Source organism: Calidris pugnax, unplaced genomic scaffold (assembly GCF_001431845.1).
Source record: "Calidris pugnax isolate Ruff unplaced genomic scaffold, ASM143184v1 scaffold171, whole genome shotgun sequence".
Classification (NCBI taxonomy): Eukaryota; Metazoa; Chordata; class Aves; order Charadriiformes; family Scolopacidae; genus Calidris; species Calidris pugnax.
The window spans coordinates 272,784-300,606 of NW_015091064.1; the positions used below are offsets into that span (position 1 = coordinate 272,784).

Consider the following 27,823-nt stretch of genomic DNA (forward strand, 5'->3'; position numbering starts at 1 on the left):
CTGGGGTTATTCAGCCTGGAGAAGAGGAGGCTGAGGGGAGACCTTAATGCTCTCTACAACTACCTGAAAGGAGGGTGTAGAGAGATGGGGGTTGGTCTCTTAAGTCACAGGCGACAGGACAAGAGGAAATGGCCTCAAGTTGCGCCAGGGTAGGTTCAGGCTGGATATTAGGAAAAATTTTTTCACTGAAAGGGTTATCAGACATTGGAATGGGCTGCCCAGGGAGGTGGTTGAGGCACCATCCCTGGAGGTGTTCAAAAGACGGGTTGATGTAGTGCTGGGAGGTATGGTTTAGTGATGATGCTCCTTGTTTGTTGTGTGGGTGTCTATTTTTGTCAGTTAGGTTGACGGTTGGACAAGATGATCTTTAAGGTCCCTTCTAACCTAGAAGATTCTGTGATTCTGTGATTCTGTAATGTACTTCTATCTTTAAACAAATTAAGATATGTATTTAAAATGAGAAAACCACAGTGTTATGTTCTGTAGGCTTTAACTACATGTTAATATCTGAGTATGTAATTCAGTTATACTTGAGGCAATAACTTTTTGACATTTGGAGAAGGTAAAAATGAAGTTTTCATTTAATATCTGTAGAGAATTTAATACCTTAGCATTCCTGCCAGAAATAATCAGGAGTACACAAGTTCAAGAGAAATGCTCATTCTTTTTTTAGATTGTGCAGCTAGTTGCTATATTAAAATGTATGAATACCCTTACAGACACACACATATTTGTGATCCAAGATTGATGCTGAACTTCAGGTTATTCCTTGAACTTTTAGTTTTCCCCACAGGAAGCTTCTCAGTTTGAACATGCTTTTTCACTCAACAGAGAAAGTGTTATGAAGTTAAAAAGAACAGTTATAATTGAAATCTGACTATTATGAAAAGAGGGTTTGGGCAGCTAAATGAAGGAAAAGACTAACATTTTTCTACATAAAAAGACTGTGTATGATTCATTTCATAGAGACCTGTCTGTATGCTGCCAAGACGTAGATTCTCAGTACTTTCAGCAATACTCTGCATGGTTCAATTTAATAGTCTTTTGTACCACAGTTTTGTAGTTGTGTCAGCGTAGAAAGATATTCCTTTAATATTGGAATGATAATTCTACCAGATCCAGAAGAACCAGTAACTGAGATTTTCTCACATCATGTGTAGATTATTTCTTTCCTTTGAATGTCATGTAACTGATTATTTATTTTTTTTGTCAGCTGCGTGGCTCTCCCAATTTCTCAGTACTTTCCAAAATTTACTTGTAGATTTCTTCATTTTAGTAAATTATTTGTGTTGAGAATTTAAAAGCGATGTTGTAGATGGTTTTCATCTAAGTGAAATTGTGCTTCTGTATTCCCTATCCCTTGCTGCCTCACCTGCACACCCTAATGAAAGCAATCTGTTTCTCCCATGATTTATTTTTTTTAGACAAACTGGAAGAACAGTTGCCTGCCGCTGAAGAGCATTTAAAAAATGAACAGTTACCAAGAAAAAAACGAAAACCAAAAACCCCACAATAAAATTGTACGCACTTCCTGAAATTGTCTATATATATTACTGCAAAGTTGAGCTGGAATTACATCTTACTGTGTGAATGCAAGTTAAAAAAAGTCTGTGGTATTGCACAGAAACTCAGCAGCTGTGTCTTAAATCACCTCAACATCACTCCCAGTTTCCGGGAATTGCCATGTGTTCAAGTAATGCAGGTGCAGTAGAGTGGAAATAAAAAGTCAATCTCTGTAAAAATCATATTGAACACATAGAGATGTGTATGTGCATTTTTGTGTGGGTGTATGTTTTGTCATGGGAACCTAAAAAAATATGAAATAGAACAGTAAAACAAAGCAGTCGTGCTTACAGAGAGATGACAAACAAGTCTCAGGAAAATGTCAGAGAGGAAAGAAAAGGAAGAGCAGTAGGAAAGCATGTAAAATCTGTTCCAGTGAGTTTTTGAAAAGTGCTTTCCCTGATCTCACTCATGTGACTACTAAATAGAAATTTAAAAAAAAAAAAAGTAAAACCTTAAAATATGCAATTGACTAACCTAAAGTTAAAGTGGCTTTCCTTCTCATTGATTAATCAAATGAGATTGATTAATCAAAACTTGAGAGGAAATAAAATCAAGGTACGTACTTCCACATCCTTGATACTACCACTTCCCTTTTCCAGATCCTTTCTGTTCATGAGAGCTGAAGAGAGAGGAAGAGGAAAATGGAGGTTTCTCTAGAACAACTTGGCAGGGCTATGCTTTGAAATTACTTAGGGGCATCCATCCTTATGGGTACCCACTGAGTCTCCCTTTATTTTTCAAAGTATTTTAATGTGAAATGCTTTTGATCTTTTGAAGATAGTTTGAGCATTTTCTGAATTTTCTTCTTGGATAATTTCACAGTTGTTCCCTCAATAAAAATACAATAAAAAGTAATTGAAAAGAATACAGACAAAACCTTTAGCGGATTTTACTTTTCTTACTCTAGCTGATTTCCAACACTGACCTGCATTATTACTGGAAGTTGGAAAAAAAAATGTAGAAGGTTTTACCTATCAACTTTTCTATGACCGGTTTCTGTGTATAAAGTATGATTTATTTAGTTTGGGATTAGGCATATTGTCTTCCCAATATGTTGCTGTTACCATTATTTATTTAAATGGGCAGTTTAGGTCATGGAATAAGGGAATCCTATCTTGACTGGCCTAGATGTGCTGGTAAAGATTTTGCTTTCTTAACTTCATCTTGGTAGTTCTCAAAGAGTTCCTCTGTCATTGCCTCAGTCAGTCCCAAAAGAATGCTTGTCATCTGTTATCAGACAGCAAATACCTGTTCCAGTGAGCAGATAGCTACAGAACACCTGTAACTGAAGCACAAACTGAAAGATGTGAATGAACTCTTTTATTAGGGAGCATTTATTAATAGACTTAATGTAGTCACTTTCATCTGTTAAAACGTATCATGTATTTTAGAAAATTGGTTGCTGCTATGTAGATGGGCAGTAACAGGAGAGAAGAAATAAACATTAGTAGCAATAATGTTAATTTTTGACATCAGAGTTCAGAGGGAAGTTCTGCTGTTGATAGCTTCCATATTCTTTCATCTTCTACCTTATACAATTTTTCTGAGCTATTTGGTCATAGTAGAATAGCAGCCATGTTATCATGACAGTGAGACAAATTCACCTTAAATAAGAAAGATCTGAGTTTAGTTTCATTTCTCCAGGTGCTAATTTGCCATGAGTATTTTGCATCCCATAAAAATAAAGCTACATAAGATCAGCAAATTATAGTACAACTTTAAAATTTAGTGGGATGTACAGCTCAACCTCACTGTTTGCCAGGTGCTCTAAGAAATGTGATTATTTCATTACTGACTGCATCTGGCAGCATTCCTCATTAAGTAGCAAGTTATAGTATACTTTTGGTCTCCAGTGTCTTTTACATGCACATGATAAAACTCACATGCTTTAAAACACATTTTTCCCATTTAAATTTTCACCCTTGTGCACCTTTCCAGTGCTTTTGTAAAGGATAGCAAAATTTCAGAGAAAGAGTTTTAAAAAAATGGAGAAACACATTATGGTACCTGTGTTAAATGTATACTTAAAAATATTGCATGATTTCTGTGAAGTACTTGTGGAAACCCACTTTCTTTCAAGCTCTAAACACGTTAAGAAAGCAGCCGCAATTATGTAGTTCAGATTTCAGTACTACAATTTCACCCTCTATCTATTTCACAGTCACTTAATTCCCTGGGTGAGAGAAACAGCAGGTACTCTGGCATTATGAGCATTTACCGTGTGCATAATCTTCAAGTACAAAAGCAGAATTACTATAATTAAAACTGATGGAACAATTCAGCTACCTGGTACAAAGGAGCTATAGGAAGAACTAAAGTCTTTGTTAAGCTATGCACACAAAGTGTAGCACTTCTTAGAATAAAGCACATAGAGAGTGCGGCTGGACAGCTGCAATTTTAAGCTGTATTTCCTAAGGGTAAAAGGAGATAGGATTTTAAAAGCTTGTAAAAAGTATAATAAAAAAAAAATAAAGTCTGTGTCATTTTAACCCTTTTAATTTATGTTTGTTTCATTTATAAGTGTTGGAAGACTTACAAAGGATATATAGCAAACTATACTAGCTAAACTATACTTCTTTAGTCGTAAAGAAGGGCGTTCCTACTTCCATCTTCTCCTGTCATCTATATAAAACTGAGCACCATGGAGGGAGACCAAATATTTAAGCTAAAGGAGAATTTTGGAATAAGAACAAAAGGATATAAACTACCCACGGATAAGTTCAGAGTGTCTTTGAAAGGGCTGGTAGGGAAAGAAGTTACCATGTTTTAAAACAGGACTTGATAGATTCAGCGACAGTGCTGGATGATGTCCCTTGTTACCCCTGACAAACACTAGGAAGACCTGTCTGCTCTTGCTCCCTTTGATCCTTACATCCAGTGCACAAATTAAGCCATGTCTTTATTTTTGGTCACTCTGCTGGGTTTCAACTCTGATTGAGCTGGCTTCTCTGAAGCCATACCTTCTCTCTCTCTTTTCTCTCTCCCCGCCTTCCTTTGCCTATCTAAACCGTGTTTTGTGCTTTTGATGGATTCACTACCTTATATTGGGTGACCCTCAGTATTTCATCAGGGTATAAAGAGCTATGAGTGCGATGTACTCTAGCTCAGTGTTATTAAGAGAACCAAGCTGCAAGCTAATGAAGAGTTAGTCTACACCATTGTGATGTTGAATAGATTAATTAAATGCATGTTTTTGTAAAAGATTAGGCTTACAATGTTTACATAAGTGAAACTCAGTTATTTTGCACTTTGTAAATTTCCTGACATGGAAAGGAAAATGTAAGTTATTTAGAGGACTTACAGCCACATAAAATTTACTCATTAATAAAATTGTTGTATTTCTGATCAAAAGGAATATTAATAAACTCCTTTGAGTTCACGGTATGCACTGTACGTGAGTATTGTTTCTTTTCAAAAGGTCATTGACTTAATGAGACTGTGATCTAAATAAGTGCAGGGGTCTTATAGCTGTCACTACTATTTCAGGCAGGTTTGTTTAGCTACGGAACTGAAGGTGGATAATGGCACCTGCTCTTGTTCCTTATTGTAGATACCAGACGAAACATGTACTCACAGAGCAGGAGTGTATTCATACACTTCAGACACCATATAAGCTAGCACATTGCATCAAAACTATTGAAGAATTGGATGAGAAATTCACAAGGTTTTTTGTGGTTATTTTTGCCTAATGTGGTACTAGATGGCAAAAAGTCTAATATTAAATGGTACAGCCCTGTATTTAAAGAAATGTGGCTTTAGCTGAAATCAGTACCCTGGGGGAAGAGAAATTAATTCTTCAGAAGACTGTAGCATGTCAGTAAGATTTTCGTGATGTTCCCCTCATCAATTAGAATGATATTATTATTTTTTTTTCCCAGTACAGGAAATTCTTAGTGTTGAATAAAGGAATATACTTTGTGGTGACCTGTGCTGAATGACTATTAGCCAGTACAGTAGCCCAACTGCAAGGAATCGTGGCTTGGGGTACTGAGATAATATGCAGAAGGTTCAGGTGTGGTACTTTGCCTAACACAAAGTTCTTTCTGATGAGTATGAATACTGCAGATGATCTGCAGTATTATGGTGGCAGTAGCACTTTCATCTTGGGAACCTGATGAAACAAAAGCATTAAGGACAGAAATCATGGGTACTATTACTATGAAACAGTGGTGAATTTTGTCCACAGGTATTACTTCTATCCTATTAGTTTTTTCCACATGCTGTAAGAATTTCAGTGTAAAAGAGGAGGGTTTTTTATTTTCTATGTACCCCAGTTCTTTAAGCCTGAAACGTATGGATGATTACAAATAAATTTTATGCTTGATCCAAAGTAAAGGGCGACCTGTTGGGCTGATCAGTTCACAGGTCTAAGACTTTTGTCTTGTACTTCAGCAGTCAATGTGTAGACGCAAAAAGCAGTTCTCAGTGCTTCTTACATTTAGTCCTATATTAACTCTGGATGTCTCTATTAGACTAAGAAGACTAAGTACAAAAGGATCATTTTGGAAAAGTTTGTTGCAAGAAAAGAAAGCAATGCCCAAATTGTCAAAAATGTTTAAATCAGAGAATGCAGCCTATAACCTACCGGGTTTGGTAACTTCAGAAGCTTCTGGTTTAGCTTTTGCACTCAGTAGCACAAGACAGCCTTCATTAAATATTGCATATTATTCAACTGAAATTACCTTCATTATTATTTCATGCCATTGCCAGTGGACGATGGCAGAAGTTTTCTGACTGGTATCTCTCTCCTCAGAGGCACTTCTAGTCAGATAAAATCCTTTTCTGAGAACTCCGCAAACACTGACAAAGAAAATTGGAACAGTAACAGCTACATGGAAACCTGCATTTAGTCTTTTTAGCTCAATTTGTGCCAACTGGAGTTTGTATAAACACAACCACTTAACTGTCATCTGGAAAGATTTTAAAATATATTTGAAGAATATGAACCTGGAGGGTTAGAGTGCTCCAATTTGTTTGATTGAAAAGGCGTGCATCTGGGGTAGAAATGTTTCATTTCTACAGATTCTGATTTCACTTAAACATATGCATTTCCAGTCACACTCAGTCAGATATGTCTATGTGTATTTGAACTGAAAATGGAACTTTGATACTATAGTATGTGTTGCTGACACACCAGGTATGTCCGTAATTATTTAATAACGTTTCAACCTAAGAATTGTGTGTTTGTTTTCTGGTAATTTGGACATTTTTGTCTGTTGTGATTGTTTGATACCTGAGACAATTCTTTCTTTTTACAAGTAATGCGTAAGAGTAGATGAGCAATAAAACACAGTGCTCATTCTAAAATTTTGAGTTCTGTGGCTTTGAACTCTTTTCAGTTATATCACATTGATAACAGTTGAGACTGACGGGAATTTCTATAGAGGAGTCCTTTTAATGCTCTGATGTTCTTGGAATTTTTTGAAGTATGGCAAAGTTACTTTCTCAGGGATGAATTTTCATGCTTCAGGTAATAGCCTTAAGCAAATTTATTTGAACTTCCATTGCTTCAGGGAACAGCCGATTTGGCCCAGAATGTATTTTCCAATGCACAATGTGTAGCAGCATCTTTCATATCCCTGATATTTGTGTTGTTTTGAAGTGAAACACAAACTAGTGTGTAATTAAGTAGAAAGACTAATGTAGAAAATAATGAAAAAAACCCTTTAAATAATTTCCTTTTTGTCTATAATTCCTGGTAATTGTATCATACTGGAACATTGTTTTTTGTCTGAATTAATTATGAAGCTTTGTGGTTAAAAACATCTTTTACTGTATTTGTAGGCAGAAATGAGAGAAAAGTGCTAATTGAATTAACTAAGGGAAATTACAGTTTAATTTAAATCTGTGAAAATTTTCATAAACTGCATTTTCTTGACAGGTAGGTAATGTGGAGGGGACATTTTTACAGTGATAATAAATAGGACTTAGTTTCTCAGAGAACAGTATGTTTTATTTTTGGATTGGAAGATGCAGATTCCCTACAGTTTCAGTGTCCCGACTGGGACGCATAAAGCAATTGCTGTTACATATCCACCATGATGGCGACTCCTCAGATATTCATCCAGCCAAAGGGACTGATTTGCATCATGTGGATAGTAGCAAATCCATGTGAATATAATAGGAGGAGAAAAAAAAAATTAAGCATAAGGAGAAATGGGAAAAACACCAGTCCCTCTTCTGCTTTACTTTTCTGTGTGTTTTGTCTCCAGGTAATACCTTTTCTACCTTCGAATTTATATCTGATTCTTTGACAAACAAAAAACTTTATGGCTTCTCCTAGTGTATAGTGCAGTTGTATTGTACTTGGTAGTTTTTTATATGCCTATAGCTATAGAGGGGGTTGTGCATTAAGAAGTTCAACCAGGCCAAGTGCAAGGTTCTGCACCTGGATCACTCACAGTAATCCCAAGCATAAATACAGACTGGGCAGAGAATGACTGGAGAGCAGCCCTGAGGAGAAGGACTTGAGGGTGTTGGTTGATGAGAAGCTCAGCATGAGCCAGGGATGTGCACCCACAGCCCACAAAGCCAACTGTGTCCTGGGCTTCATCAAAAGAAGCTTGGCCAGCAGGTCGAGGGTGGTGATTCTGCCCTTCTATTGTGCTCTGGTGAGACCCCACCTGGAGTACTGTGTCCAGCCCTGGGGCCCCCAACATAAGAAGGACATTGGATCTGTTGCAGCAAGTCCAGAGGAGTGTCACAAAGATGATCAGAGGGCTGAAGCACCTCTCCTATGAGAGTTGGGGTTGTTCAGCCTGGAGAAGAGAAGGCTCCAGGGAGACCTTACAGTGGCCTTACAATACCTGAAGGGGGCCTACAGAAGAGATGTGGAGGGACTCTATCAGGGAGTGTAGTGATAGGACCAAGAGGTAGTGGCTTCAAGCTGAAAGAGGGGAGATTTAGATTGGATATGAAGGAGAAATTCTTTACTGTGAGGGTGGTGAGACACTGGAAGAGGTTACCCAGAGAAGTTGTGGAGAACCCATCCCTGGAGGTGTTCAAGGTTTTGATCATATTGGTCTAGTGGGAGGTGTCCCTGCCCATGGCAGGGAGGTTGGAACTTGATCTTTGAGGTCCCTTCCAACCTAAATCATTCTATGATTTTATAAAATCTCGTTCATTGAGGTATAAATTTTATGTATTTCTCAGCATGTAGAAAAAACATGCTCAGTAAGGGCCATCTTTCTCTTTATAGCTATACCCTTGTAGTTACTTCATTGTGTCTGCACTCCGAGTGTAATTCATTTCAGTTTGGAAGTTATCATTAATAGCATCCTTGGTAAATTCAACATTATTCTTTCTCTTGTGGTTGGACTCGATGATCTCAGAGGTCCCTTCCAACCGCTAAGATTCTGTGATTCTGTGATTCTGTATTTTACTGGGTAATTAGAAAATTTTGAAGTGTCCATGCATGCCTGATGCTGTTTTTTTTTTTTTGTTGCTTGAAGGCTTTACATTTCAGCAGAGGGATGAGTAGAATACTTCTATAAATGGGTGGTATCGGTACCAGTGCAGTACTGTGTCATTATTGTTGCTGTGTTGTAGCAATGGCAACATTCTGGATGGAAACTACTTCATAAAAACATTTTTTTTACTTCACCACTTTTCTCCCATGCTTTGTCTCATCTTTTTAAATTTTAGTCCATTAAAATAGAGACTATATTATATATTTTTAAAATGGCAGGTAAAATAAAATTTCTCAAAAATGTAATAATATAAGCATTCATCTAATGAACAGAGAAAAATTGATGGCATGGACAGATTTTCAAAAAAGGAGTGGGTTGATTCATTGGCAATATTATACCAAGTTGTGTAAATTCATTATGTGATTTGCTCAATGAATATGGGAGCTACAAATCTCTTCAGGCACATACACAAATATCAAAGAAAAGTACTGGTAAAGTAGAGAAGTATAAGGAAAAGTTACTTGAGTCAGGGTATATAATTATGCAGGATATCTATGATAGATTTCTTTAAAAATAATTTTGGTTCTAATTATAGGATAAGATACCTAAGTGAAAAGGGAAAGACTGGAAGAGAGTTGAAGTTACTGCAGAATTAATAAATTAATTATTTTCCTAGCATATTTTTATGAATTTTTCAGAAACAAATGCTTGTTTCGGAGTTGCCAATTAAGTATTAAGGAAGGGAGTATTGGTCATAGAATACTGCAAAGCTGAGGGAGATAAGAATTAGAAGTATTTGTAGGAAACCACTTCATAATTACTTGTGGAGAAGAGACAAGTGTTAAGAAATCGTTAGTTCTTGAACTAACTTTATTCTGCTTCATGCTTTTTCAATGCTGTTTGCAATCCAATTTTAATTTTATAAACTGTAGTGTAAAACCACTTTGGTTCTGCTGTCACTTTAAAGACTATTTGTACTGTGAGGTCTCTTTTTTTTATGCATCTTCCTTGCCTACTCATAGACATGAAAGCACGATACCAGATTTTTCAGTTCTACTCATATGGGGTTAAGCTGAAACTGCCATTTCCAAAAAAACTTTCAAACATACTTTAGCCTAGGAGGTATTTTAAGTATTCATTACTGTTGTTGCTTTTTTTATTCTGAGAGTTTAAGTATTTTTTTAAAAGTTCTCTAGATTTCATTGGGTTTTTTACTATTACATGTTACGATCTTTTCCAACTGAAACAATTCTATGATTCAATGGTTCTAATTCTCTTCATAGGTTTTACTACAACTTCTTGGTTGTTTGCCTGCTACATTACAGGCTTGTATGTAATCTTCCACCCTGGTATTTGTCAAGTCCAAGACTTGCACTTTGTGTGAATTTCAAGTGTTTTATTTGTGAAAAGCTTGTGCTTCAAGACCAGATATTCATCAAGAAATTTACTTCCTTTTACTACAGAATTTTTCCTTCAGACTTTTAGTCCAAGTTAGGTGTTCAATCTTAAATTTTCATCTATGGATGTGAGATAGGATTCATCTCATCGAACTTCAGATGTTTAAGGTTTTTATCCAGATTCTGCTTATTTAGTGATAGACACCTGCGGGTGATGATTCCTTTTTATCCTAAGATCTTTACTGATTTCTAGAAAAAATATGAACTACTTTGGAGTTGAATCTTTTAAATGGCCGAAGTTAAATGATGTGACTTCTGCTCTTGGAATAAATCTTAGCTAAAGGACTGTATGGGTGAGTTCATTCATCAGACGTGCTTCTTTTCAATTTTAATTGCTGTTGCAGTTCTGATCTATAATAAGACAGAACCTGATTTAAACAGCCAAAACCTTGTCTAAATCTCTGAATGGTGTGAATATTAATGATCAGCTACGTTTGAAGGGTTAGAGCAAGCCACAGTAAACACAAGGCACCAGAATTTAAAAAGAATCCACATCAGCTGTAAATTCTGTCACCAACTTGCCTACCTGAGTTAGGTATAAATGGTTGTTGACAGCAACAAAGGTCTTTTGGCTTTCCTGAAATGAGTAATATTTTTCTCTGCAGACTGTGGACTGTAGTTAGCTAAGTGAGATCTAGAAGCACCTATTTATATTTTTTACATTCTTTTTGTTCTGTTCTTGGGAAATGCGTGTGAAATAAACTGTGGCTTGATGAGGGCACTTAGAGATATGCAAAATTCACAAATTAGAGCGAGCATGAAAAGCAAGAATTTCTTCTGATGCTTTTTTCTCCTTCATACATATGAACACACAATTAAGTGCATACATTACACACTTAGCTGCAATGAATGTATTTAATCAACTATTTAAAAAAAAAAACACGGTTAACACTCGCTTTTACAATTCTCCTTTTCTGTTACTCCTGAAGTAAGGCAACAGCACAACAGGCAACAGAGACTGTTGCTCCAAAGCAAGTGGATTGGTCTTTTTTGGATGTACTGGACTTGTGCAAAAGCGTCAGCACCACAGAGCAGTGCATCATTTAGTGATCTTCCATACTGCTAATACCTTCTTGTGAACAATGAAATTGATTATTTATTTTTTTCCTTTGTGTGTGTGTGGTTCAATACAACCACCTCTTCAGACACTGCCTAAGAATACAAAGTAGCATGAGGAGACTATGATACAGTATGAGTATCCTTTAAGGTATTACCGCTTCATAATTCTAAACCAAAGCATTAATATTAGAATACTTTCCTTTTCAAAATAGAATTTGAAATAAAAATCAACTTGCGTGCTCTGCAAGAGTTTCTAATCTACTGTTTTGTTTTGTTCCATACAGTTTGCTGATTCAATTTATCTTCATAATATTGGACTAAGATCTTCCAAAAGTATTTGAGGCAGTATGTCTGTCATGCTGTCTCCTCTCATCTCCTGACAGATGTTGCACACAATGTGTGTGTGCAAACATTCTTTGCTTAATTAAGAGGAAACACAGTTCTTATCTTGTGTTTGAAAGTTTTCTTCAAAATGTTTGTATCTGTTAGGATATCTTCCTTGATATTCCAAAGTTGAAGAGTTTACATTTATGGCATTTCTAAAAAGCCAATTGTGAATAAGAAAATGAGTGCTCAGTATTAATTTTATTTGGTTTATGTTTCCTCTCATTACAGATTTCAGTGCAGTATTGTGATTATATTATAAATTTGTTGGGTTTGAAATTAGCTATTGGATTTTACAAAATACTGATGCTGGTACACAACATCATACTAAAGATGCTAAAGTAATCTTTACTAATATATTTACCACACAATGACAGGTAAAACGGTATCAAAAGATACAGCAGCATTTGATAACAGGATTTTCTATTTCTTGCCAACTCTGACTTCCTACTACCCTGACACTGACTTTCTGACATGTATTTTTTGGGAGTACATTGAGTGTACATTTCCCTTGCTACCATATCACCTTTTTGGCATTGTTGTACCCAGACTGGATTCACTGAACCGAGACTATGTGATTAGCATTGGTGCACTTCTTTCTTTAACTTTTTTGGTTTCGTTTTACTGTTTTGTTTTGTTTTTTAAAAACTGGACCCTGTGGTGGTGAGTCAGCCCTGCTCCGCAGCCAGACCCTCACCCAGCTGCTCTCTCATTTCCCCTGTATTAATATATATGTGTCTGTTTATGTGTATACACACACAATTAAGGTATTACGTCTACATAAACACATATTTCCATACTACCGTGTGTTGGTTTTATAAAATCAATTTGTTTGTAAAAGTTCTGTTCAGCCTCAAGTTGCCCACCAAATTATTTATTCAGGTCGTTCCACTGGTCTTGCCTACTCTTATCCTTTGTTGGTGTGGCTTGACTCTCAAGATATTCTTCATTCCCAGTCTGAAGTGTTCATACTGAGTTTATTATAGATCAACAGAGATGTTGATTTCATTGTAAGTAATGTTCTTTCTATGACTGGTGGTTCTTTGGTTTAAAGTAGCTGTTATTTGTCACACTGACAGGTACACCTACTGCGAAATGCTGGCGATGAAGTTACCATCACTGTTCAGTACCTCAGGGAAGCTCCATCATTTTTAAAGCTCCCATTAGGTAAGAGGAAATTAACGGACAGGAATAATTTGTTTTCCTCTTTGCAGTATTCTCATAATAAGATGACAGTGACAGAAATAGGAATTCAATCCTTGAGCTTTTTACAGGAAGAAATAGAAAATTGTGTGTGTACTTTATTGCTTAATGTATAAGAGCCTAATGCATACAGCATGACTTCTTCTGGATAGTTTATTCAAAATAAAAGTGAAAACCTTATTAAAATGCAGTACAATCATTTTCTAGAGAAGTTTTGCCTGAATACAATAAAATAATGTTTACAAACATTTGAATCAGACAGTCACCCTGAAAGGTATTTTCAGGACACTTACCAAACAATTGGATAGCATTAATTGTGCATATTTCATAAATTACTTTGATATTTTGATCACTTTTGTCAGAGACCAGAATTACAATGTGACAGCTGAACAGCTTAAGAATAGTAAAATGTTTATGAACAGTGCAGATGAGGGAAATTTTGGTTCTTCTGGATAGCAAATATAAATATTCAAGATACTTAAAATCAATGTTGCAAGTAGAAAAGCGTACATCATATATCAGCTAACTTAATCAGACCAGATAATTTTGCACCAGTTTATCTTACATATGATTCTCTTTCAAATTAAGCAAATCAGATTTACAGTGTGTCTTGTTTGGGGGATTATGCGAATTGAGCTCAACTATCTACTTGTGTTTTCTTGATTTCAACAGAATCATAGGTCTAACTCTTGTAATTTCATCTAGACTCTTACACCTATTAAAAGCAAACTTGAAGGGTCTCTGCTACTGTACATTTCATGCTCAAACCATTTCAGTTCTTACTGCATATAATTTCCATTTGAAAATAGAATCTAAAATCAAAGAAATCTTATGTTTACATTTGGAATTCTTTGTCTGGTCAGTGTTCTTTGTTATGAAACTTCAAGTTTTATCTTCCTACTTTTCTATCCTAGGTACTCAGACAACTATAGATTAATATCTATAATTCCTTGAATAACTGTGTCCAAGCTGAGACATGATTTTAGTGAGACATGATCTTACCAGTAGTTTCTGTGTTGTTGACCGTGTTAATTTGTGGTTATGACAGTCCTACACACAATTTTGTCTTGTCTTGTTGTGTGACGTTATATACGCACTTGGACTCTTATCACTTGTGGTCGGTTAACCTTAGATCCTTCCCACTGGCTGCAGTCCCTTACAAACTGCTCTAGTATGAGTTTTCTCCATGTCTGAAGTCCTTCAGGAAAAATCTGCTCCAGCATGTGTTGCCCACCAGCTGCAGCTTCCTTCAAGGCATATCCACCTGTTCCAGCATGGGCTCCCCCATGGGCTGCAATGTGGATATCTGCTTCAACGTGGTTCTCCGTGGGCTGCAGAGAAATCCCTTCACCATGGTCTCTCCAAAGGCTGCAGAGGAATCTCCACTCCAAGGCTTCTTCCTACAGTTCTCACCACATTTTTCTCCTTGCTTTACCCCTTCATGGATTGTGAGCAACAAATACAGGATTTGGCATGGGTTTAGACATGGATACTAATTAACTGGCACTTAAGGATGAGACAAGGACTGCTTATTTCTCTGTTTGGAGGAGGCCATAATCCAGGGTGGTATGCCAGTATTGATCATTGTCTCTTTCACAGTGACTCTTGGCCCTTACTAGACTATTATGAGACGGTCCATAATAGTAAATTAAATTATGCCAAGAAATATTCTCTGCCACAGGAATTTGATCAGCAGTTTTATAAAATATTGCAGGATTCTTGATGTAATTTTGCATAGGGCAAGTACTTCTTTCTCAAAAAACTATTACTCTTGGATCAGAAGTTAGCATCGGCCTGTAGGATCATTACTGTCTGCTTCATTGGGTTTTCTGTTTCCAAGGCTAAGATGGTTCCTCATCCCGTGGCCTGTGGTTTGCTCTAAGGTCACTGTCAGCTAGAGAGAGAGTAGATTTGTGTTTCAGAAAACCAAAGGAAGGAATTTTGGGGTTTGGGGCTAGATCAGGAAGATAGTAGTGGCTATGAGGGTTATTTGTTATCCTGTTACAGAATAATTATGACATCAGCTCTTGGGTGTTGTCACTAAACATTCTCTGGAGCTAAGTCTGTTACCTGTTCCAGAGTTGAGCAGGGCTTGTAGCACCCTTTTAGATAAGATTCACTGCTGCTGGGAAGACTCTTCGGGAGATCTTATGGTAAAACAGGCTCTGTTCAGAATTTTTCTTTTTAATGGTTATACCAAATTATCAGAATATTCTGAAGTTGCAAAGCTTTCAGTGTAATCAGAAATTACCAGGAGTGTTTTGTTTGATTTTAATTTTGTGGTTGTTCTGGAGTGAGCTTTTTGTCTATGACATAATTAGCAAGTTAGATAAATGAGATTTTATGCACAAGAGGTCTCCATTATCATTCAGCGAAGTTGATAATAAGATAAATTGTTGTAAGGGATAAAGTCTTGCTGACTATTCACTGTACATTGATCTGCTGTCTTGCATTTTGGGAGTTTTCTTTGTCATTTAGAGATTTAGTGTAATTTACTGACTGCAATTAAACAACCATCTGTTGGTGGGACTCTGAATTGACCAGAACTTTAATAGAGACCTTGCTATGTTGGGGAAGCTTAAAGCTTTTAAAGTTAAAAATAAAATCTAGGAATTATTAAAATGAGTAGTAGAATGCCTAACTTTTTAAATTGAAAATTCTCAAGTGACTCTGTCAAAAACAATGTAGGAGGATTTATAAACAACTTCTACCTGTACCACTGCAAATGAGTTCTGGCTTTAGGTTTAGTGTCAGCTAGCTTGGTGATCTCCTGAGTTGCTGCTAGCTCTGCAAAATCTCCTGTGATTCTTACAAAGTTTCTTTCCCTCACCTTGGATTTCTGCCTGCCTTTTTCCTGCTACCCCCCGGGGGCGTCTCAGTCTTTTTTGTGAACTTCAGACTCCTATATCCTTGCTATATCTCTCTCTCTCTGACCCCTTCTCATTTTACAGGGTAAGGTGGTTTTCTGTTTGATCGTACTCAGCTATTGCTCAGGCAAAGATCTCCTTGACCACATGATCCTTGCTGACCAAATCTTCTCAAAAGAATGACAATGCCACAATTGATAATGAGCAAATTAAACAGATGCTGCCTGTCATAGTGTAGGTTTGCATTTCTCATAGTGTGGCTGTCTAACTATGATTTGGGTGAGATAAGAGGAGAACTAAGCAATAATGATTGATATAAATCTCACAACATATCAAATACCTTTTTTTCTGGCATTGGTACCTATCAGGATGATGTATTGTAGCCATGGAGGGGGGAGTTACCTGTAGCAGGTGTTTAATTTTACATAAACACTTTATTTTGGTAGTCTTTCTTGAACTAATGTTCCTGAGTTTGGACTGGTACCTAACACATGATTTGGAGTCTCATCTAAGTGGGCAAGGGCTACAGTAGCAGATAGTACCAGATTTGCTTTGTGTTAGTGTATTTTGTGTCATGTATATCAATGTATGTGTGCATACTGTGTTTTGCTCTAAGAAAAGGGAGGAAAGACTACCTGATTGCTCTAAGGCTGCCGTGTGGGGAGGCAAACAGAGCTCTTTAGAGAGATGAAAGCACTGCACCTTCCATGCAGTTGAGCATATACGGAGGGAGCTTCTAAAATGCTGATATCGTGAAGGGGTAGTCTGTGAGTGAGTGAGGCAGAATAGGCAGGGAGCAGACTAAAAGACCTATGAACTTGCTTGCAATCAAGTGGTAGAGGTAGCATAGCCTGAGAGAAATTGTGAAGTTTGTTTGACTCAGAAAACTAAAGGAAGCTGTTGAACTGAAAAGCAAGTCTGCAGGGACACTGTTGGAGGAGGGAAGTTTGTTCCTTAGCCTTTTATTCTTAGCTTTCCCACACAACGGATGTCAGTTTTCTCTACTTCAAAAAAAAAAAAAAATGATTCTAAGGTTGTATTTTGTACTGTGGTAAAGCCTGGATTTAGAGATTTGAAAATACCTGAGTTCATGTATTTTGATATGCTTAAATTGCGGAAGAGGTAGGATAATTCCACTTAAGAATCTGATTGACTCATGGACCTGTCGTAGTTGTCTACTGCAAGAGACAGTGGGAATCCCCAACAGGCAGACTCTTCAGCGGATAATTTAATGCCAACTTTTTCATTATTTTTATTTTTAAAAAATAGACATTATCTTCTGTCCCAACAAGTCACTGTGTTCATCTATGAGTATGAACGCAGATTTTTGTAGTCTACTGTATACATATAGTAGCTACAAAGTGTTGTAGCTGGATAACAAATTTGGCACTTGGGTTAGACCCATACAAGCAAAGCATAATGGTTCCTTCTGCTGACATCATCTAACGCTTGAAACTTCAGAATTCAGTCTATAATTCTGAGACCTTAGCACTGAACTGACAGAGATGTCTTAGAGAGAAAAGGAGCTTTTGTTGAATTAAATTCCTTTCTGCTAAATCTTTCAGATATGTGGAATAGATACATACAAAAATGTATGACTAAGAATGACTTTTTGACTTTTGTGATGTTAGACTTGACAGACCTATTAGCGTGAAATGATTTACAGGCAATTTCAGGTGACTTCTTCAGATGGAAAAATGAGTTTTCAGTGATTATGTATATAACACTGTGAAATCGATTTTATGTGCTTTATTGATAAGACCAAGTGCTGTCTGAGAGTAATTGTGTATTATTGGTGCTGTATGTTAACATTTTACATTTAAGCAAAAATTACACAATGAAGTGACTTTCTGTTGTTTCCATTATTGTTTGTTATAAAAGTATTAAGCTTTCCTGAAGTCACTTTAACTAGTAAAGTTGGATCATGATGCGTAACTGCTAAAGGAAGAGTTATCTTGAAGAATATAACTGTGTAACTTTAACATACTAACACAGTATCAACATTTCAAGATGACTGTTTGATTTTATTTTCTGTTTGAGAATGTGCATCATTCTTTAAAGTAATTGGCATTTTGAGACAATAATAAAGTATATGTATGTATACGGTTAGTACTTGCCTCAGAATTTCTTATTAACATTGTTTATAAATACAATCCATGCATATACTCTAAAGTGAGACTTTCAATACTCGATAAGAAATTTATTCGTTAAATTGATGGGATTCCTTTACTTGCAGACAGTTAAGCATACAAATAATTCCCATGAGCACAGTCTCTATAAAAGTGACATCTAGCTACTCTTTTTTTCTTTCCAGACATAAAGTATGGAGTATGGTCAGACATATTTTATTAGCTGTCATTCTAAAATACAAGTACTACTTCTGGCCTGGTTTGGTGATTTAAATTAAAAATTCTTCCTGTGTTTTACAGCTGGAATAGATATTGCCTGATGTATACCTGTATTTTTAACATAAGCAATTAGTTTTCATGGTCTGTTTTTCAGGTTCCCCTGGACCATCCAGTGATCACAGCAGTGGAGCTTCATCCCCTCTTTTTGACAGTGGCTTACATTTAAATGGAAACTCAACTAACACTGTAAGTAAATGAATAATAAAAACATAGTGTAAGCTATGTCAGGTCTCTTCCCATTCTGAGCTTCAAAACGCTACTGTAGGACTGTAAGTCTACCCTAATTTTGTTGGGTTTTTGTTTGCTTGCTTGCTTGTTTGATTGGTTGATTTTTAAGTGCATACACTGTAAAATTCTGTACATACAAAGTAGCCAAAATGGGGCACTGGCTGCTAGGTTCTTACTCTGAGGCAACTGAGAAGCTTGTAGGAGCGAGCACAGTAAGATTTAATCATTGTTGAGGCATGACTTCATGTGAATTTTTGTCATACTTTGTTGAATTTTAGTATTGTACTATTGAATTTAGTCCAGCTAGAGATGCTGAAATATACGTAGAATTCAGAACATACAGTAAAGTTGAATTATTGGAGCAAACTTTGGCGATAGGAAGAAAAGGGAGAAAAAGAAATAAAATGGGAATGCAGATTTAGGGGAAAAAAAGGTCTATTTCTTCAATCCAAAGGATTTTCAGTTCTTTTTTTCTGTGGTGAATATTTATGATCAAATTAATTGCAGCATTGTGGGAAAAAAAATAAAAATAAATTAATTTCTTCAGGAAAAATACTAGTTACCAAAGCCAAAGAAGGTAGGATGTCTTAGTAGTGGACAATGTTGGTCTTTTAGAAATGAGGATTGAAGATGTAAATACTAGCTGTACTAGGACATGGACCTTCATGCTCAAAAAATTGTTTAGCTCCCAACAACTTGCAGCTGTAGTCTTTCAGCTAGCTATTAAATTTTACAGGAGTGCCCAGTGAATGGAGTGAAAGGTTCTACTCTTCTCTGCTTTTCCTTTTCTTTCCTACTCAGCCAGAGATGTCAGTGTCTGCTGCTTACTGTACTTCTCCCAAGCTTTGCACTTTTTGAGCACTCTCTAAACTAATCCTTGTTTTCATCTGATGAATATATAAATATATTATATACATATGATAAATTAATAGAAATATGCTTTTCTGCACTGATGTCTTTGCCTACTGCTTGTGGCCAAAACTGAGTGTAGATACAGAAGGTTTCATGTTTATTTGTTTTTAATTATCCAGATAATTATTACCTTTAATTACCTTGTATTGTTGTCTTACTAAAGAGCTCCAGTCTGTCCTCAGGGTCCAGCATTCTGCAAATGCCTGTTTACCAGGTGCTCTGAAGACAATCAAAGCCGTTTCTGCAAAGAGCTCACATTATAAGCAGAGGGCTATGGTCAGATGATTGCCTGTGATTGCATTATCATGTTTTAGTAAATTAATGCCTATTAAGTGCTAGAATGAGTGTGCCATAATAACTTTCAATAATCATTCTGACTACTGTGGGAATTGCACACTTTTGAATTCTACACATTATAAAAACATAAATAAGTGACTGGACTTTTGTAGACTTGTAACAGCATAATTTAGAGTTCGTTTCCAAGGCAGCACACAAAAGACTGCATAAGCTTGAAATATAAGTGGAAAAATAGAAAGTAAGAAAAGGGGAATGCTAAGGTACTAGCTTGTTTTTATACAGAACTTAAATTTTATGAAACTTGACATAAAGTCATGAGGAGGTATGTATGCACCATACGCTATGACCTAGAAGTGAAATAAAGCAAAACGATCTACATTATATCTAGCCTAGTAAAAAAGTCATGATCTCTCTTCATAGGAAACAAAATGAAAAATTGTCAGATTCCTGTGAAATGCAAAAGCAAGGTTCTGAGTATTCTGAGCAGGAATGACTGGCTTTTGAGATGGTCCACTGGGGTTGTGGCATCAAATTTTTATCAAACTAAGCTGTGAGTGTAACTAAGCTGTGATCAGATTTTCAAAAGTGATTATAACTGTGTTTCGACTACCAGCTAGTGAGCACTGCTACTTTTTTCAATTAGATATTTTCATTTTTACAGTTAAGGGAGAGCAGGACTGACATTTCCTATAATGATGTTGCCCATTAAGGCTAAGGATATTTAAATCCTTTTTTAGTGTCCCCTTGGTAGTGTAGTTCTGACTCACTTTGAATATTGCATCTTGTAAGTTTGTGTTGCAGTTGTATGTACCTTCCTAACTGCAGTGAGATCCATGCCATATTAGACAATGCACATATATTTATGACTGGAAATTCTGCTCCAAAAAGCATGCAATGTAAAGGAAAGGATGGGAGTGACAAGGTAAAGAATGACTGTTTTGCCAGTTTTACGAAAGTATCATTCAGCATGTCTGTTCTGAAAAACAATAATACAGAGACACTTGAGCTAATGCTGTGTTCAGGCTGTAAAATTCACATGATACAATAGAACACATTGTGGTGATACTAGCTTGCATCATATAGACAGTGGTTTAGCCATGATAACATCAGGCTGCTTCTGCCTGGTACGATTACACCATTTTCAGTTCTCATGCTAGCTTGCCTCTATTAGATATATCTTCATCACCTCTGCTGTGAAACATCTGTTATATATGATGTGATATCATCTTCAGGATTTATATATACAACCTCCCTATAACATCAGACCAGTTTGCAGTATAGCACTTCAACGGTTCTCTGAAACACAGAGAAATGAGCTGAAGTGCTCTCTTCACGCCTAATTATTTTGTGCTTTGGCACTGTGACAAATACTATAGATATTGGTAGTGGCAGATACATTCATCTGTATCTTATAAGTTATCTTATTAAACACAATGTGAAGTTTCAGAGGGGAACATAAAACATTCAGAGGAGGTAGTCTCTATGCTAGTGATTACAGGTTGTTTACCTGAAGGATTCTAACTGGAAAACAATGAATAAGATTCTGTTGAGATCTTCCAGATATCCAAATGTCCAGGCCAGTTGTCTGGAGAAATTGGGAGTGATAGAAAATGATGGGAATTAAAACAAATTCCTGTTTAAGACACCATTGAATAATATGGTAGTTACTTTCCAAAGGGAGAATTTAGTAGGTTTTCTTTTGTTTGAAAATCCGCTTTCCCTAAAGTGTCTAAAAGTTCTAATAAATGAAGTGAGACTAGAGGAAATCATGATTTTCTGTGTGTTCATGTTATTTAAGAACTCTAATTTAATTTTGATAGTGTACGTTTAGTTGGTTAAATGAATCTAAACAGGAACATAACATTTTCTAAATTGCTTTAAAATATTTTTTCCTTGATTGCTTTGTTTCATCTGTTAAGTTTAAAAGTTTTGCTTTAAAAAAAAGACATTACCTGCTTCATCATCAAGTACAGTTTTAAAACGAAAATATGCAGTTGCTCAACTCTTGGTGGGATCAGTAGAATGCTAAATCTTTAATGTCTATGGTAGTCCAGGTTCCAGAGGGAGAGAATGATATGGTTCAGTCCCAAATGTGTAAAGGCAAAAAGGGAAGAGGATCCACAAAAAGAGCCTCTTGCTGAGAGTAAAAGCTATTCTGATGGATACTTTAGTGGATTGTGTGACCAGATCGTTGAATTGAGAATGAATTGATGCCCTGCATCTGAAAACTTAAATAGTTTTATTTTTCAAATGTTCCTGTTGTGTCTTCCAAGTCAATATAAACACACTATTGATCATTCTTAAGTTTTATTTTATTCTTCATTTTTGTCATCCTGTAGCTCACTTCAAAGAAGAAAAGTTTCAGGATTTCAGGTCAATACCTTTTCTATTAGAACAGTTTAGCATGTGATGCCAATAGACTCTGCCAACTCTTGATCTGAAAATCCACGATCTTCTCACTGAATAAGAAAGCAATGTAACTTTAAATTGACTTCCAGTTCATGGGGAATCATTTGGTAATGTACGTGCATAAAATGTAATTAATGTAATAAATACAAAAAATAGCTCACTTAGAGGTGCAGCACTGGTTACTCTCACAAAAGTAATCATCACCATGTCTTACATTTATTTGTTGAAAAGAAAATTAAAATAGATGAACACAGCTAGCTGCACTTAAATATTTTCAACTGCTGCTGACCTTAGGACCTTTATGAAACAAGATAAACACTGCAAATCAGTGTGCTCCTTTTTCTCAATAAGATACGTGACTGTCTCCGTTTCACCTACAGGGGGAAATAATCTGAGTTTTCTGTTTCTGATTACACCTCTCAGAAATCATAGCAGTAGAAGCTGGAAAAAGCCTATTAAATAACACCTTCCTACTCCACTAGTATAGAATTGTTAAGGAAAAGGTTTTGATACTGAGTACTGAAATTAAATAGTTTAGATTTAGCTGTTCAAAAGTGCTATGTTTTTCTAATTGTGATGAAAGTTGATTGGGACTTTACTATGACATTAATGAACTGAATAAAAGGTATCTTTAAAAGTCTTTTCTTTCAGTCGGGTTGATCCTCACTGTCACTGCTAATCCTCTCCAGCAGGCTTATTTCTTCTAGTATTTAACATCTGATTGATCAGGTTGGTCATTTCTTCTGCACAGCAATTAAATACTTTCCAGTAAAGTTTGTCAGATATGGTTTTAGGATTTTTACTTTTTTTTTTTTAGCTTAGAGCACTAATAAAAGCTGGTGAAAGGAAAATACAAAGAAAGTCTTACTAGCTGCTAAATAAATGAACACTGAGCAACATTTGCTGCTTTATGACATCTAATACTAGTTTTAAAAGTGCTCATTTAAACCACTGAAAATTAATCTGATATTTGCACACTGTCAAAGGCGGCAGGTTCAGTTTTTAAACTGGGGCTAGCCTATATCTAAGTCTATTGTCACTGGGAAAGAAATCAAAGACCAAGAAGCGTCAGATAAAGGAATCTGGCTTTGTTATTTGTCTTTCAGTAAAAAGGTGCAGCAGGATCGCAGTAGAACTAATATGCCAAGTAAAACAGTAACTTGCAACACCATAATAATCTCAACATTATATTTTGTTTTGTTCTTTTCCTTATATACCTTTAATGTTGGGTTTTGACTTCTGACTGCTGTTATTGTTTCAGAAGAGTCATAATTACTTCCTGCTTTTGTGCTGAGATTTAAAATAGACTACTCTGCCCCCTGGCCCATGCCCCCAAAGGAAGAATATATCTGGGAAGGTGTTCCAGGCGAGGTTGTTGAGGTTACTCCAGAACCAGTTACATACTAGCCCGAGGGAAACAAATTAAAGAAAGAGGTGCAAGATTCTGTCAAATAGTCCATGTGTATTCTTTAAAAATATATTAGTCAGGCTTATACCTTATTGGTTTATTAAAAAAATAATAATGTAATAACACCTAGCAGCACAGCTCTAATGAAATATTCATTAATATTTCCATTGTAAATCACTTCTAGAGAAACTTATATAATGGAAAGGTTTGTCATTTTTTCCTCACTGGTGGAATAGTAATCACATTGATTTAAATGCATGGCTACTACAGTGAATAGGGCAGTGTAAGTTCCTAACATGTCCTGCTAAACAGCCTCTCCATGCAAACACCACGCATAGGTGCTCAGTGTCTGCAAAATCATCCGTTAATTAAAAAGCATTAAATGTCTTCAAGAGCAGTCATTAAATTTCAAAAGCACGCGTGCGGTGCAGAGTTAGAATTAGAACAGTGTTCCTTTTCAGTGATAGAAAGGGAGGGATAGTATCCTTGTTTCACATGCTGTTTCACTGTCCTCCCATTTAATTAAACAACATCTATCAATTAAAATAATGTAGTATAATTAAAAGTTGCTGCTTTCACTGAATTTTAAAGACATCAAATTACTTGTCCAAATTGTTACTTCGTCTGGAAGAGCTTGTTTCCTGTATAGAAACCTTTATCTATTAAATGATTTGCTGATGCATACTTTACCAGATAATTACTGTCTTCTTAAAGCTGTCACATCATTGTGCACCTGCATCTAAGAATTCCATTAAAAATAAACAAACACAGACCCTCTGCTGAATTGATGCTGCATCAAAGGAATGCACAGGTATTTTGATATCGTCATTAAATCCCTCTGAATTCTGAAACAAGTCAAACTCTCTAATTGACTCCTATTTACCGTAGATATCTCAATAAAGTGTTCCTTCAGCTGGGCATCACAAGAGTTTCACTTATGTCTCTGCTCCCCACTGAACAGTTGTTAATTGTCTTGTTCAGTGATTAAAGTAAGGTAATGTAATACTCTTTTACTGCTAGATGGAGCAGCCGTGTTTTCTTCTCCAACCTGTCTACAGCTTCTGTCTCCTGTCTGTCCCTGGCATACGTATGAGCAAATGCTCAGCCATATATTGGTCAGATCAGTTCATTGGTCCATTGAAAACTAATCTTGCCTATATATATATAATATATGTATATACAATGTATAGATGTATTTCAGTCACAGACCTGACTGAAAGCTATAGAGAGAGCTCATCCGATTCACAGTGCGTTGAATGGTTCCTGGTGCTGTTGCAAGAAATTCTACAGCTCTCATTCTCTTCCTCCAGAATAGTGGTAAGACAGATCTGCCTACTTTGAAAAGCATGTTAGATTAAGGGCTTTCTTTTGATATGCTGTAGTACTTTTTGTAATGGAGTTTTGACACGATGCACTCCAGTTTGCACTAAAAGATGCAAGAAAGTTAGTAAGCACCAGATCTATATGTCTTTTAAATATCTCCAGTGACTCAACCACTTCCCTGGGCAGCCTGTTCCGGTGCTTGACAACCCTTTCAGTGAAGAAATTTTTCCTAATATCCAATCTAAACCTGTCCTGGCAGAACTTGAGGGCACTGGCTGCCAACCAACACCCCCAGGTCCTTTTCTGCCAGGCCCCTCTCCAGCCACTCTTCCCCAAGCCTGTAGTGTTGCATGGGGTTGTTGTGACCCAAGTGGAGGACCTGGCACTTGGCCTTGTTGAACCTCATACCATTGACCTCAGCCCATCAATCCAGCCTGTCCCGATCCCTCTGTAGATCCTTCCTACCCTCAAGCAGACCAACACTCCCAATGGTGTCATCTACAGACATTACTGACATTGCACTCAATTCCCTCGTCCACGTCATTGATAAAGATATTAAACAGAACTGGCCCCAGTACTGAGCCTGGGAGGATACCAGTTCTGACCAGCTGCCAACAGGATTTAGCTCCATTCAGGAGTGAAATGGATTTAATATCATACCTGCCATGTGATGACACTCAAGATGATCTGCCCCATAACCTTCCCTAGCACTGATGTCAGGCTGTCAGGCCTGGAGTTCCCCAGATCCTCTTTCTAGCCCTTCTTGTAGATGGGGTCACAATTGCTAACCTTTTGTTCCTTCTAGATTGTTTTACTTTTCAACCTTCACCAAAATAGCAATTAATTAAATTTATTAAGTCATATAAATCGAATTAAATTCACTGAAACTTAGGTTTATGAGTGTATATCTTGCCAATATTTTGAAACCCTCAGACATGCAATTTAGCAAGTAACTGCAAAAATTAAACTGATGGAAAAAATAAACTGATAGAAAATCAAAGTCTTATAGAACACAAATAAGTCTTTTCTGAAACCATTTGCACTCATTACGTTTGCAGTCGAAAGCTCAGATATTCTCTCAGAAGTTCTCCTGTCCTCTGTATTTCTCAGTGCTGGTGTCAACAGCAAGGCATTGTGATAGCAAAGAAAGAAGGTAACTTCTTTCAAGGAAAGAAATCATTGATGGTAATTAGTTTAGTCTCATAAGAATAAACTGTACCAGTTATCATTAAAAATTGACAGTCTCAGCCAGCTCTGATCTTTTGCCCACCTTCCTGTGTTCTTAGTGGAAACTTAATTATAGAGACATGTCTGATTAGGTCTCTCACTTAGTGGAGGATTTTCTGGACTCGTTCTACTTAGCGGAAGACTTGGTTGCTCCATAATGAGTTGTTATATAGTTGTTTAAAAAAGCAACAAAGCACTTGCCTACATTGTCCTTCATAGGTCAATGATTGCTAATGGGATACAGAACCAGACCCTCCTCCAGGTCAACAGTACACAGCTGTCCCAGGTGGGTAGTGATTATGTCTCATCAAAACCTGAGTCTTGTTCAGTGTTCTGTCAAAAATGAGATTTTTGTGTTCAGTCCATTTCTTAATGGACAGGTGTTACAAACAAATTGGCATTAATTGGCAGCATTGTTGGCGGTCTCAGCACAGAGGCAAAGGTATGAAATGAACCAGAGGATAAAAGCTGTGATTGCAGAGATGATCTCTAAACAGCCAGATTTTTATATGTTTTGGAGGAACAGTGTGGAGAGTTTTCAACATGAGCAGCAGCAGCTGTTAAGTAGACAGAAGGCTTGAAGGTCAGCCATCTCAGTACACTGGGTCAGACCAAAGGACCATCTAGCCAAATAATTTGTCCCCAGCAGATGCCCTCAAGAGAATACAAGAACAGAGGAAATCTAGAGAATGATTTATAGTGTGTATTTCCTGCTCCTCCAATAATTTCTGGCATAGGGGCTTCCTGTGGCGCAGTTTGTTATATATGTATACAATTCTTTGGTTTTACCCTACTGTATTTTACCTCTGATTGATACCCTTGCTTCTTATATGTAAAGGGCAAGTAAACTACTGTTTCCTAATTGCTTTCTCTGTTGCTTATGCTTTTATGTACCTTTATCATACAATTCCCTCAGCTGCTTCTTTTCCAGTCTAATGAATTTTTGGTTTACTTAATTATTTGCATGGAAACTGTTCCATACCTTTCAACTCAACATCTGCTTTTCCCACAGGAGCAAGGTCTTATTTTTGAGTGCTGATTGCCTGTTCGTATCTCATTACAATATGGGGAAAGTTAATATTATCTTTTCTCCTGTGCATTACTATACATTTATCTACTGTGTTTTTCAGCAGTCCTTTTGTCTCTCAGTCATTCAGTATCATGAGCTGCTTCCGCAGCTGTTAGAAGTTTGGTTTTCTTTTTAGCATTCTTTGTTACTTGTGCATAATAAACTTGATCAGTGTGGTGTTCACCATCTTTTCCAGATCATTAATTAATATGATGAACGGCATAAGTAACTGTGGGAGTTGACTGATAGTGCCCCTCCACAGGCAATACTGTTTCTTAGCTGCTGTGTTTTGCTTGCTATATTTTAGCTAATTATTTAATTGTGTTAAGAACCTTTTGTGAGAGGCAAAAGGTTTTTGGAAACCCAAGTATGTCTTAGCAATTGGTTCTCTCATATTAATTAACAGTTTTGGCCAACTCTAAAAGATTTGTGAGGCGTGACCTCTGTTTGCAAAAATTGCATTGACTTGCTTCTTCCTCAGTTTGTTATTTTTATTCGTGTGTTTATGGGATACATCAAAGGATTTGTCTCGGATTAAAGTGTTAATAGATTATAGGGCAAACTGAACAAAATGAACTGCTGGTCCTATAATAGTAT

The 27,823-nt window shown here is 36.5% G+C and overlaps 1 protein-coding gene across 1 annotated transcript in view; it reads left to right on the forward strand.

Annotated features, from left to right (window-relative positions):
* Positions 1-27,823, forward strand: part of SNTG2 (syntrophin, gamma 2) — a 191,425-nt gene that overhangs the window by 88,224 nt on the left and 75,378 nt on the right. Inside the window, exons 7-8 of the mRNA XM_014956761.1 lie at positions 12,955-13,042; positions 18,448-18,539. Coding sequence (XP_014812247.1) covers positions 12,955-13,042; positions 18,448-18,539 — 180 coding nt within the window. The remainder of the gene's footprint in view (positions 1-12,954; positions 13,043-18,447; positions 18,540-27,823) is intronic.